The sequence below is a fragment of the Aedes albopictus genome, chromosome 2, assembly GCF_035046485.1.
Source record: "Aedes albopictus strain Foshan chromosome 2, AalbF5, whole genome shotgun sequence".
Taxonomy (NCBI): Eukaryota; Metazoa; Arthropoda; class Insecta; order Diptera; family Culicidae; genus Aedes; species Aedes albopictus.
In genome coordinates this window covers 129248846-129262922 of record NC_085137.1, presented here as the reverse complement: position 1 = coordinate 129262922, position 14077 = coordinate 129248846, and the positions used below count along the sequence as shown (strand labels likewise).

Here is a 14077-nt window from a genome sequence, read left to right as displayed (position 1 = left end):
ACGTAGATAAACTGATACGATTGATCAGGGCGACGATGGATCGAGTGATGTGCGTAGTTCGAGTATCAGGGACACTCTCGAGTCCCTTCGAATCTCGCAGAGGGTTACGGCAAGCTTGCTGTTCAACATTGCGTTAGAGGGTGTAATAAGGAGAGCGGGGATTAACACGAGTGGTACGATTTTCACGAAGTCCGTTCAGCTGCTTGGTTTCGCTGACGATATTGATATTATTGCTCGTAAATTTGAGACGATGGCGGAAACGAACATCCGACTAAAGAGTGAAGCCAGGCGAATCGGATTAGTCATTAAATAATGTATCGAAGAAAAAGTACATGATGGCAAAGGGCTCCAGGGAGAAATCACCGCGCCCGCCACCCCGAATTTATATCGACGGTGATGAAATCGAGGCGGTTGAAGAATTCGTGTACTTGGGCTCACTGCTATGGGCACGAAACATGGACCCTACGTGCAGAGGACCAACGATCCCTTGGAGTTTTCGAACGGAAGGTGTTGCGTACCATCTACGGCAGAGTGCAGATGGAAGACGGGACTTGGAGAAGGCGAATGAACCACGAGCTGCATCAACTGCTAAGAGAACCAACCATCGTCTATATCGCGAAAATCGGGAGGCTACGGTGGGCGGGTCACGTCATCAGGATGTTGGATAGCAACCCGACTAAAATGGTTCTCGAGAGTCATCCGACCGGTACAAGAAGACGTGGAGCGCAGCGAGGTAGGTGGGTCGACCAAGTGGAGGACGATCTGCGGACCCTACGCAGAGTGCGGAACTGGAGACAAACTGCCATGGACCGAGTGGAATGGAGACGGCTACTATGTACCAGTCTTGTGCATTATCACCATCATAACACAAAAAAGCCGCAACATAAACATTGCCCTTCTTCCTTCATCAACGCTACAGCCGACCGTCTCTATGTTGCTAACAAACACATTCGAGACGAACGCATTGATACGGTGGCTGCCGCCGCCCCGCTCTTTCTCTGCACATCTCCTGAGCAGCCGAACGCTTGTTAACCGTCGTTTCGACGCAGAGCTATGTCACTCACTGCTGGATGACTCTCATCTGAAAGGGCCAGGATGAAGGTCAATTTGTTTAGTAGTATTGCATGGCGTAGCAAACACAAACATAGCACGCCCTATGAATAGAAAAGGAAGGCGTAGAACAAAAACTCGCTTCGGTGTTTCATCGTTGTAGTGGATGTGGTTCGAAAACTACAATCGTGTGGTTCGAAAACAAGAGACGATCGCTGCTGCTGGATGTGGTTGACTCTGCATTGAACGAGGGTTGGCTTGAGTGGCTTTTGCGTAAATCGATTATGTTTTGATGGACTGCGTTTGTCGTATGAAGTGATGGTTAAAGCGAGTGTCGTTCGACATTAACCATCGTGAAACTGCACAACCCTGCTATGTACAGCAGAGGCCACCCCGGCCTTAGCCTGATTGATCTGATCTGCGTTAACGTAAGCAACTACAAAGTAAGCAGTCATTCAAAGATACAACAGAATGTAAGGTAAGAAACTAGATGACATGAGTACTACATATATGTGTAGGTATGCCTGGATGACGCTTATGAACATGTAAGCATTCTTATTCAGCTCTATTTTGCGATCCAGGTATGTAAGATGAAAACTACAAGTCTTCGGAAAAGTTGTTAAGAAGCAGGGTTCCTGATTTCCACTTTTCATCTTCTTCCACATTCGAATACAGTCAGCAGCGAACGATTATCGCTTTAGTTTGTGTGTTTGCTTGTCAGCGACGACAGTTAACTCCGGTGAACGGTGGGAAGCCACACATTGAATTTGAACATTCGTTCACATGCGTGAAGCGATTCGTGAGTGATATTGCGCATACGATTTTTTGCAGTTTTCAAAAAATGTTTATTCTTTTCTTTGCTAATCTAGCATTTCAACAATAATACACTAAAAATGTATGCATTACAGTGGACGTTCGATAACTGCAACATGTTTACGTTTCACTTAGCGAACGAAAATCCGATAACTGCAACGCCTGACAGTGTCAACAAGCCATCAAATGACGTAAAATGAACGAAAAATTCACTCGACTGTTCATTAGGGCTAACATGGTGCACCATTTTGACGTCTGGCGGTGCGATAACTGCAAATTTGTTGCACTTACCGGACTTGCAGTTAAAAAGCATTGCAGTTAAACCGTTTGCACCGACCGAACGTCTACTGTACATGCATAAATTCTCTTCTAGTTATGATAATAGCCGCTTCGATCGCTCACCAGCATTCGTCACTATTCGCCATTCATTCATTCGCTTGCGATCCAAGCTGCAACGATCGGCAACGAATATCCATGTCAAACAGATTGCGCTTCGCTTCCCACTGGTGATGGGGTTGCGTGTTTGATCACGACAATCTGTTTGCTGCATCTTTCTCGATTCGAATACAGTAGACGTTCGATAACTGCAACATGTTTACGTTTCACTTAGCGAACGAAAATCCGATAACTGCAACGCCTGACAGTGTCAACAAACCATCAATTGACGTCAAATGAACGCAAAATTCATTCGCCCGTTCATTTGGGCTAACTTGGCGCACCGTTTTGACGGATAGCGGTGCGATAACTGCAAATTTGTTGCACTTACCGGACTTGCAGTTAAAAAGCATTGCAGTTAAACCGTTTGCACCGACCGAACGTCTACTGTATACCGATCCTTGTTAGAAGGACGTTTGTTTGATAAAAACAAGCAGTTTGTTTCGCAGTTTTGCTGCTAGGTGACCCTAGTCGAGTGAACATGCAAATATGAGCATTTTTTATTAGCTCTATCTCACGACCTTGATAAAAAAGTAGGTTTGTGTCTTCGGCAAAATTTTCCAGAAGGCCGTTTGCATCCGTAAGTGAAACAGTTTAGTTCAAAGTGCTGCCGCTAGGTAGACCTAGTGAGCATGTAAATTTAAGCAGCGAATCAGACCTGAATCACTCGAATATTAAGTGAATCAGACCTGAATCACTTGAATATAAAGCAGACCTGAACCACTCGAACATTAAGTGAATCAGACCTGATTCACTCGAGTATGAAGTGAATCAGATCTGAATCACTTACATTTGATGTTAACCAGACCTGCATCCAAGCCTGCATCACTTGAATATGGAAGGAATCAGATATGAATCACTCCAATATTAAGCGAATAAGATCTGAATTTCTTAATAATGCTGTGAATCGGACCTGAATCACTTGAATATGGAGTGAATCAGACCTGAATCACTTGAATATGAAGTGATTCAAACCTGAGTTACTTGAATATGGATCGAATTAGACCTGAATCACTTGAATATGAACCGAATCGGACCAAAATCACATGAATCATTTGAATACAGTGGACGTTCGATAACTGCAACATGCTTACGTTTCACTTACGAACAAAAATCCGATAACTGCAACGCCTGACAGTGTCAAGAAGCCATCAATTGACGTAAAATGAACGAAAAAATCACTCGACTGTTCATTAGGGCTAACATGGCGCACCATTTTGACGTTTGGCGGTGCGATAATTGCAAATTTGTTGCACTTACCGGACTTGCAGTTAATAAGCGTTGCAGTTAAACCGTTTGAACCGACCGAACGTCTACTGTATTAGGCGAATCAGAGCTGGATCACTTCATTATAACGTAAACCAGACCAGAATCACTTGAATACGAAGTGAATCAGACCTGAATCACTAGAATATCAAGCAAAGCGGGATTGAATCACTCTAATACAGTAGACGTTCGATAACTGCAACATGTTTACGTTTCACTTAGCGAACGAAAATCCGATAACTGTAACGCCTGACAGTGTCAACAAATTATCAATTGACGTAAAATGAACGAAAAATTCATTCGACTGTTCATTAGGGCTAACATGGTGCACCATTTTGACGTTTGGCGGTGCGATAACTGCAAATTTGTTGCACTTACCGGACTTGCAGTTAAAAAGCATTGCAGTTAAACCGTTTGCACCGACCGAATGTCTACTGTACTACACACTAAGATTCAGATGTTCCAGCTCAGTAATTTTTTCACTGAGTTCAGTATTTTTTCCATCTTTTTACTGAGTTTTCAACAGCAGATTTATCTCGGTACACTCGGTAATCGTATTTACCGTTCACCAGTAACGATATTTACCGTGCATCAGCAACTTTTGACAGTTTGTTAGCTGAGCTCGGTAACACATTTACAGAATATCTGCAAAAGAAACAACCGAGCGTACCGAGTTAAATCTGCTGTTGAGAACTCAGTAAAAAGATGGAAAAAATACTGAACTCAGTGAAAAAATTACTGAGCTGATCTTAGTGTGTAGATTTCTAGTTGAAATTTCTGAGCGGGACTGTGATATCAAAAATTTCTCCGTGTGTGTGGGCTAACGTTGCGCATCTTCTCCTGTTCGTTCATCCATCTGTCAAAACAAACCGCGCAGCGCGTTTCAAAACAAACGAGTTCATTCTTATCAGTGCATATACACAAAACACGGCCAGACGGTGTTTGCGGTTTGATAACAGGAAAATTAAATTTTAATGTAAGCTTGATTTATCGATTGGCTACAAACCCACAAACAGTTGTGAGCTACGATGACGCAAACCGTAGTCGAAGTGCACTGGTTCCCGAAGTATCCGGATCGGTTCCTGACGACAGCCGGATCGGAGATCAATCTTTACCAGGTCAAAAATCGGGATCTAATCGATCATAGCATTCAGACGAGTAAGTAGCTTTTGGGTTGTGGTGTGATGATGCTGGTGGAGAGGGAATGCTGATCGAAGATGCTTGTTTCGATTTGCAGATATCAATTTGGACATTTCCAAGAGCACCACTGCCACTTTAATTGCCTTCGAGACGCGATACCAGTTTATCCGGTCGGTAGCTCCTTCGTTTCACTCGACCGGGGAGATACTGTTTGCGGCTGGGTTACCCAATGGGAAGGTAGCGCTGTGCAATTTTGCCACCGAAAACAATGTGGAGTTCAGTAAGTGCCGAATCGAGTTTGAATTATTTGTAATCATATGGAATTATTAACATGTCCTTCATTTTACAACAGCTCCGAGATTATCACGCCCATGTACGTGTCTTGCTTGGAGTGAATTGGAGCCTAGTTTGCTGGCGATGGGGCACGATAGGAATCGGTCCGACCATTGCATTACCATATGGGACACGGAACGGGGAGTTCCGAATCAGTCATGTAAGATTGCTCTACATAATATGTGATGTGTTAGTGGAAATATAATTCATGATCGATTTACTTTGTTTTTTTAGCAATCCTTCAATTGATTGGTTTGTCGGAAACCGCACACTCTATTTGCTGGGATAAGACGTTCCCACAGGTGCTGATAGCCGGAATGAGTCACAAGCACATCAAAATGATGGATTTCAGACGTAAGTATTAGATAGACACAACATATTCTCCTCTATTTTCCTAAAATTAAAATAAAAAGCGATACTCTAACCAACAAGACAAATATTAGTGTTGATTAATCCTTTCCTTCCCACGACTTTGAATACTTTTTTGAAAAAAAATCCATTTATTCGAAGTTCATTTTTCTATCTTCCCACAGAAAACCCCGCCATCGTAACGTTGGCCAACGCCCGAACCGTCAACGGGCTCTGCATCGCACCCAACGGTCGCTATCTGTCCAGCTACGTGGACAACGTAATCAACCTGTGGGACCTTCGTTCCCTAGAGAAACCCATCAGCCAAATCCAGATGCAGAAGAACATCACCCATCTGTCGTGGTGCCCGACTCGGTCATCGGTCCTAACCACCCTGCAGCGGGACTCACCACTAATCAACCTGATCGATCTGCACTGGCCCGGATCGGAATCGGACGGCGGGGAACCGCATTCCATTAAGCGGTTCGTGTCTCCTTTTCAGTCCAGGGGCGGAAGCCGGATGCCCACTATGGGATATCTGTCGTGGCATCCGTACGATCTGGAGCGGATGTTGGCCTTGTCGGGGACTGGGACGATCTGCGATTACCGAATCCCACAGCGAGTGGCCATTTCCTGGGACAATAATAACAATTTGTACGGGAACAATGGAAACGAGCTGCAACAGTTTACGTCACCTTCGCCACCGTCATCCCCGACGGATTCCTTGAACCAGTGGGACTGCGGAATCGATAGTTACGAAGAGGACATCGCCGAAACGATTCAGAAGAGGGCGATGAATAATTACGGCCTTGCGGCAGAAATGCAACGGAATGGAGACCTTGCCGGAAGTGGAAATCTTCGAGGAGTCTGGCGTTTGCTCGGTCACATGATCAAGGAAGAGTGTAAACTCGGCTTGAACACGATCCTCGGAGTTTGTAGTGCTCCGGATGGACCTGCCATGTCTCGTTCAGACCCGGACATGATGAAGTGGTTGGACTTCAGCATTGGAAGTGGTCTGGTTGTTTACCGCAGCGAACACCGAGATACGGCCCAGCTGCTCTGTGGATGGACATTTGATCGGAGCAAGGAATCTTCGTTCCTTTCTTTCATAGATGAACTTTGCTCAAACAAGGAATATACCCGTGCTGCCCTGATTGCTTGTTTCCACTTCCGAATTAAGCAAGCCATCGACATCCTCGGTCGAGGAGCGGAACAATCCGCTGACCCGAGTTCGTTGCTTCGAGTAGCCGCCATAGCCTTGTCCGGGTTCAGCGCCGAGCGTTCCGGCTTGTGGCGAAAGCAGTGCGGCGCGGCAAGAACCCAGATCGATGACCCCTACCTCCGTTGCATGTTCTCTTTCCTGGCTCATGAAAAGGATGGCTTCGAAACCGTGACCAATGAAACGGAGATATCTCTCAGTGATCGGATGGCCTTCGCCTGCAACTTCCTGTCCGACCTCAAACTGGCAGAGTACATCAAAGGTATGGTGGCCAACTGCATCGAATCCGGTGACTTGAACGGCCTACTCCTCACCGGAGCCACCAACGACGGTATCAAACTGCTTCAAAGCCATCTCGATCGAACCGAGGATGTTCAAACCGTAGCCCTGATTGCCGCTCGCTTCCTAACATCAGACCTTCTAACCGACTACCGCGTCCAGTACTGGATCTCCACCTATCGGGATCTCCTGGACATTTGGGGTCTGTGGGAACAACGCGCCCAGCTGGACATCACCCTTGGACGAATTCGCTCTCCACCCCAGAATTCCCGTTCCGTTTTTCTACTGTGCAATTTCTGTGGCAAAAACGTGTCGATGTCCCTCCAGGAGGATGCCCGGGTTCGTACCAGTGCCGTGGCTGCCGTCATGCATAAGCTTTCGTCCTGTCCGAACTGTCGGAAACCGTTGCCGAGGTGTGCCCTCTGTTTGCTGCACATGGGAACTACTATGGGAGCGATGTCGCAGGGTCACGGTGCTGCCCAAGGGCAGATTGGCTGGCAATCGAAGCCATTTTCCAAGTGGTTTTCCTGGTGTCAGACCTGTCGACATGGTGGCCATACGGAGCATCTGGCGGAATGGTTCAAGTGAGTATTAGTTAAGATAATTCCATAATATAAATTAAAAATACCTACGATCGACGATCAGCAAGGGATACTATTATTAAGAGCTTTGAAAATTCCTCAAGTGAATATTTGCTTCAAGTACGTGTGAATTGTACCCCGGCTGTTGAGATTGCTGATGTGGATCTTGTCATAAACCTTGACGAGGTTCGAACGAACTAGAGTGCTCTTTTTCTTCACGCAGTTAGCAAATGTTTTCCCCTGAGTGTCGAAATGTTATGGGGACGTTATCCTCACATTCGTTAAAGAGTGGTATTTGTCCCAGTGTACTCAACCTATCCCAGCACGAAAAAATAAAATGTATGCTGGAGAAAGAGATGGACCATTTTGGGTATGTAAGAATACTATATTACTAACACTATTCTTTTAAATTTCAAGGATACTGGTGAGAAATGTGGCTTAAAAGAATAAAAGCTTTCAATTATTTTATGGAAGTTTTGATAAATCTCTTAACTCCTTCGGAAATTTCACAGACAATCGATAAGGAAACTTTCTACGAGTTCCTCTGGATTTTTTTTTCAACAATTCCTTCGAAAACTGCTTCAGTATTTCTTTCAAGCACTTCCATTGGAACACCATTCTGCATTTGATTAGAGAACTTATTCAGATTTTTTTTATGATTTGTTTTTTTTTTTGTATTTCTTCAGTTAGTATTTTGAGAAATTATCAGGAATTTCCTTTGGGAACTTCTTCGGAAATTTCTTTTGAAATTTCTTTAATAATTCTTCAGGGAACTATTTTTGAATTTCTGCTAAAAATCCTTTCGATTTTTTTTCTTTTAGCAATGTTTTTGGGGATTTTTGACCTTTTTTTCTGATTTCTTTTGCAAATTTATTTAAAATTATTTTCAGAGTATTCGTTCAGCAATTATAATGGAAATTTATTCCAAACTTCATTTGATAATAACTTTTTATATTTTTTTCTGGCAATGTCTTCTTGATTTATTTCTGCAATTTTGTCGGCAAATTCATTGTACAGTTCTCTGGCAATTCCTTTTACTTTCTTCGACAATTCCTTTGGAAATTACACAGACAATTCCATTACAATTTATTGGGCTATTTATGTATGGCTTCTGTAGGCAATTTCTTTGGAATTCTTTTGGAAGTAGCTTTGACAACTTATTCGGTATTCTTTTAGGAAATTTCTTCAGCAACTCTTTTTTATTCTTCTTCGGAAGATACTTCAGGGTGTCCTTCGGCAATTCCTTCGGGATTCTTTTAGATATTTTTTGTAGCGATTGCTTTAGAAAGTCCTTTGGTTGTTCCTTTTGGGTACTTTCAGCTATTTCTATGCCAAAAATGAATGGCTTTGTAAAATTTTCCGGCAAATTCTTTAAGAACTTCTCTGGCAATCACCTTGATTTTTGGAAATTTTTTTCGGCCATTCTGTTGTAAATACTTGGAATTTTGTTATTTCGCAAAAGAGCTTCTAATAGAATTTCCAAAATGATAACAGACACAATTTCCTTCCGGAATTAGTTATGTAGTTTCCTGAGGAATAACCGGATTTTTTTTGGAAAAATTTACAGATTTTTACTAATTGTTTCCATGGGTTTTGATAAGAAATATCGAAAGAATAACAAAAATAATTGTCAGGTTAATTACCAAAAGTATTTCCGGTGACACTCCCAAATAAATTTCTGAAGAAAGTCCCGTAGAAGTTACCTGATATATTTCTAAAGCGTGGAGCGCACCTAGTATGATGGCTAGAACACTTGACTATGACGCCGAGGACCTGGAATCCAATCCCACTCCCGGCAAACTCGCAAAATGTGAGTAAAGCGTGGGTCCCGAGATGAACTAGTCTAGGGCTAAAAATCTCGTTAATACAGATTAAAAAAAATATTCTAAAGCAATTGGCTTCTTTAGCGGCGCTAGCATTATTCCATTTTCTGAATCTGCAGGTGCTCTTTCGTAAAGAATTAAAAAATCATTTTTTTTTTCAATATTCTAAAACCCAATTGCCTAAGGAATTTTCAAGGTATGTACCAGAGGATTTTCCAAACGAATTGTAAAAAAAAAACAAAAAGAAGTGGCAAACAGAATTTTCAGAGAAATTTCGAAATTAAAACAAGAAAAAAAAGTTTACAAAGCCATTGACGAAGCATTTGCTACAATAATTATAATTGAAGTTTCCAAAAGAATTGCCTGAAAAAAAAAAAATGCGACAGGACAGAAATTTCCAGATGGTTCTTTTTGTGTGGAAGGTTTTTTTTACTTCTAAGAAGCTTTTTTTTTATATACATATGTAGTAGGTAACATACGAAATGGTTCAGAACGCGAGATACACAATGATTATATAAAGCATTTAGCTTCTAAGAACAATAGCACCACATAGTGAGCGAATTCCTAACTAAATTGTTTTCTACAGTATGACCCATAAAAAAATGCAGTTTTCAAAGTCATCGTTCCCCTACTTCGAACTGATTAACCTCGCATGTATCTATTGGATAGTATAGTAGAGCCACTAATCTTATAATGGCAAAGGAACATAGACTGATTCCATGCAAATACCTTCGGAAATATAACGTTGAACATATGGATGTCGAAATCGTCCACGCGCCAGAGGCCGTTTTTAAGGATATAATTTTCTTTCAATTGCTTTCAATCACATTCAATCAAATTTTATTTTCAAAATAGTACTTTTATGGCTGGATAAGGTCTTCAGGGGTTGGTTGGTTCGTCGGACAAGCACGAAAAAAATATTAACTTATAAATTAAGAGACATTTTGTGAAAATTGAATTATTTGACAAATGATAATTTTTAGAAAATATTATGTTTTAAGCATGAAATTGTTTTTAAGTACATAGTATTTGTACCTATCATAAAGGTAGGTATATATGCCTTCATCGACAAAAAAATGTTTTGAAAAATGTTCTAACAGTGTTAAGTTTTTTATTAATTTATCTTAAATACGGTTTTTAATATGTAGCACCTTTTTTAGTTTTTGTTTCCTAAACATTTGAAATTATTTTTAAAATATTTTTCAAACATGGGCGTATTTCTTCATGGTTTCCATGTGTTTAAAAGTTTTAATCTTAGTTCATTTTGCTATGAAAATTATAGGAAAACTTGATTTTATTTAGAAATTGTTAACAATTATAAGGTATCCCATATACGTAACCAATGAATATTTTGACAAAAATTTTAGAGATCCTGTATGACAATGACCTCCTTATTGTATCCTAATCCAAAAAAGTTTAATTCATTGGGAGTATTTCATTAAAAATCATCAAATACTGCAAAAAAATGGAATGTCGCATTTTTTTTATGGGTCATACTGTATGTTCAGGCTTTTATTCTTCTGAACTACTGAGCCGATGACAGTATCATAAAAATAGCTCCTATGAACACTAACGCCACATAGTGAGTGGTTCTCGAACTAAATGTTTTTTATGTGAAAGCTTTTAGTCTTTTGAGTCATTTTTCAAAAGACAATATACTTCTAAGTGATTCAGAACATTATTGGCAATAGTCCGTTAGAAGTTATTACAAGCCAACTAAGTCATGTACCATCAAACAAAAAACAGGAAAGTTACAGTTAGACGAAACATAAGACCAAAAACGACCAAATTAGTTTCCCCCTGAAGAAGACACCAACCCCGTGTCGAAACGTTGGGCAAGTAATAAACATCGTTTGTTAGTTCAAGACTGAGTAGCCGGTTTTAATTAATTGTTGGAACCATACAGTCGAACCTCCAACAGAATAATTTGTTCAGTAAAATCGAAAAACAACACCAAGTCAGATTGTTCCATAATGTAAAGTAATCGCAAGTCAGTCCCATCACGAACTTTTGTACCTTCCAATACAAAATTGATCAATGTTTTTGTTACTTTTAAATTTTCTACAGTTACTTCTTTACGTTTGAAACAATTTGTGAAAGTTTCACGATGATCGCAGAAGTTTTCAAGTCACGGCAATTTTTTGAAGTTTTTCATATTAATCGAATTTGAAAACTTCAAGGTCCATTTTCTCAATGCCTACTTTTAACATATGGGACTGACGTGCGATTCACGGCAGTAATGTGCGGTTAATTTAACACTATGACTCAAGAAATTTCGATAACTACCGAAAACATTGATCATTAGTATCAAAATCGAGAGAAATACACTGATGTTTGTACATACTATTGTTGATGTTTATAAAACCATTAAACAGAATATGTTTACAAATTAGAACCAACAGTAGATGGCGCTCAGGTGGACATGTTTGGGTGGGCGTAAAGGGTAGGATCTTACACCTCTGTTCTAAATGATTCAGAACGCGAGAAATTTCACAACTACTGGCAAAATATAATGCTATCGTACATGTCTGACTATCCCTCGTAAAAATGTCCAATACAAATACAATATATTGTATTGTTACATTAAATACATTTTATTGTAGATACCATACAGAAGGCAATATAAAACAATATAACTTATGGATATGTACCATAAAATGTATTGTGAATGAACATTTTACAATATAATGTACATACAGGTTGTTAAGTATCGTAACAATACATTTTTTTCGAACATATCTGAAACGCCAACCATACATTTTTTTTTGTTTTGGTATTGTTTAAACTTTTTATACAATAGAAGATATTGTTGTATTACCTACCTTGATACCTTGTTGGCTACAAAGTAACTTTACTCCAACGCCGAGCGTATAGTAGAGCACCATCTTCGTCGGTCTTCGGCGGTGTTCCTCCAGTTTCCCCGAACGTGTAGGGATCGTAGATCTTCTTCAACCGCGTGCAGCCAGCGAGTTCGCGGCCGCCCACGAAGTTGCCTACCTCTACCGGGTTCTCTGCTGAATATTGTTTTCACTATTCTTTCTTCCGACATTCGCACTACGTGTCCAGCCCACTAAAGTCTACCGTATTTTATACGTTTCACAATATTCGCATCTTCGTACACTTGGTACAACTCGTGATTCATGCCTCTGCGCGACACTCCATTTTCTTGTTTCCCACCGAGAATTGTCCGCAGCACTTTGCACTCGAAAACTCCAAAAGCTTTTCGAAGGTCCTATTCGCAGCTGCAATACGCCTTTTCATTTCACAGGAAACGTCATTGTCACATGTCACAAGTGTACCAAGATAAATAAATTCTTCAACAACCTCAAACACATCCCCATCAATCACTACCTCAATACTAACACCACTAGGCCTGCTTCTGTCTCTACCCGCTATCATGTTCTTCGTCTTGGTAGAGTTAATCGTCAAGCCTATCTTCGCTGTTTCTCTCTTCAGAGGAGCATAAGCTTCCTCCACTGCCCTACGATCGATGCCGATGACATCAATATCGTCCGCAAAACCGAGGAGCATGCGCGACCGTGTGATGATAGAGCCATTCCTCTGCACGCCTGACCTCCTAATCGCTCCTTCGAGTGCAATGTTGAACAATAGATTTGAAAGCGCATCCCCCTGCTTCAATCCATCCAAGGTCACGAACGAGACACTCCGTCCGCGATCCTAATACGTGATTTTGATCCATCCAGCGTTGCACGTACCAGCCTAATTAGTGTCGCCGGAAAACCATGTTCTGGCATTATCTGCCAAAGCTCATTTCTTTTGTTGTTTTACCATACAATAACAATAGAATGAAATGTAAGCAATAGAATGTATTGTAGTATTATTGTTATGTATTGTATTTGTATTGGAATTTTTATCCGGGTAGGTGCCCTGTATTGTAGCCAGTGCTGAAAAATTAATTTCGTCATATCTAAATTCAATCACCTACAGCTCATTTTGGAAGCTAAACCTGAGAATATGGTATATGAAAAACTTGTACGGCTAGACCAGTTCTGCAAGAAAGTCGCGGAAAAGCCATTACTTTTCAAATATTTAAGGTAAATGTCACGGACTTCCTTCGAAAAATCCCAATGATATTCACGGTGAATATCATTTGGCATTTTTCAAAGGTAGTCCGTGACATTTACATCAAATATTCGAAAAATAACGGGTTGTCCGTGACTTTCTTGTAGAACTGGTCTAGCCGCACAAGTTTGTCATATACGATATTCTCAGGTTTACCTTCTAAAATGAGCTGTAGGTGGTTGAATTTAGATATGACAAAATGAGATTTTCAGCATTGATTGTAGCAGATTCTCGGTAGCGAATGTACCCGGAACCACTGTTTTATTATATTAACACATTCGAAATTATGTTTTAAATAAGACATTGATCATTTGAATTGGGAAAAAAATCATCATCCTATAAGAGTTTGAATTTGTGGGTCATAATGGTCCAAATGCAATCTTAACTTTTTTCGTGGCGCCATTTTGGTTTCACCTTAAAAAAAAAGAAAACTGTTCTACAAAATAGTAAAAGTCAAGAAGTCGCATTACGATTATTCAATAAACAAAAGAGATACAATCGCGTTTTGGTCATAATTATCCTAATACACGACAAAGGTTTACAGTCGCATGAACAGAACGAGAACTTATCGTTAATTAATAAATTTTTAACGCCCACCAGACGTTGTAGTTATTGAATTTCGTTCGCTAACAAGACATCTCCACTCACTAGACAGAAAGGTCTTGGTTTTTTTCGGACAAATGTGTCTGTTTACGTGAGGTAAGTGA

At 40.6% G+C, this 14077-nt stretch overlaps 1 protein-coding gene across 1 annotated transcript in view; it reads left to right on the top strand.

The window, feature by feature from the left end:
• The first annotated feature begins 4543 nt into the window (after positions 1–4543).
• Positions 4544–14077, top strand: part of LOC109417719 (GATOR2 complex protein MIOS) — a 31034-nt gene continuing 21500 nt past the window's right edge. Inside the window, exons 1-5 of the mRNA XM_029853323.2 lie at positions 4544–4722; positions 4802–4984; positions 5057–5197; positions 5272–5391; positions 5571–7467. Coding sequence (XP_029709183.2) covers positions 4593–4722; positions 4802–4984; positions 5057–5197; positions 5272–5391; positions 5571–7467 — 2471 coding nt within the window. The 5' untranslated portion in view covers positions 4544–4592. The remainder of the gene's footprint in view (positions 4723–4801; positions 4985–5056; positions 5198–5271; positions 5392–5570; positions 7468–14077) is intronic.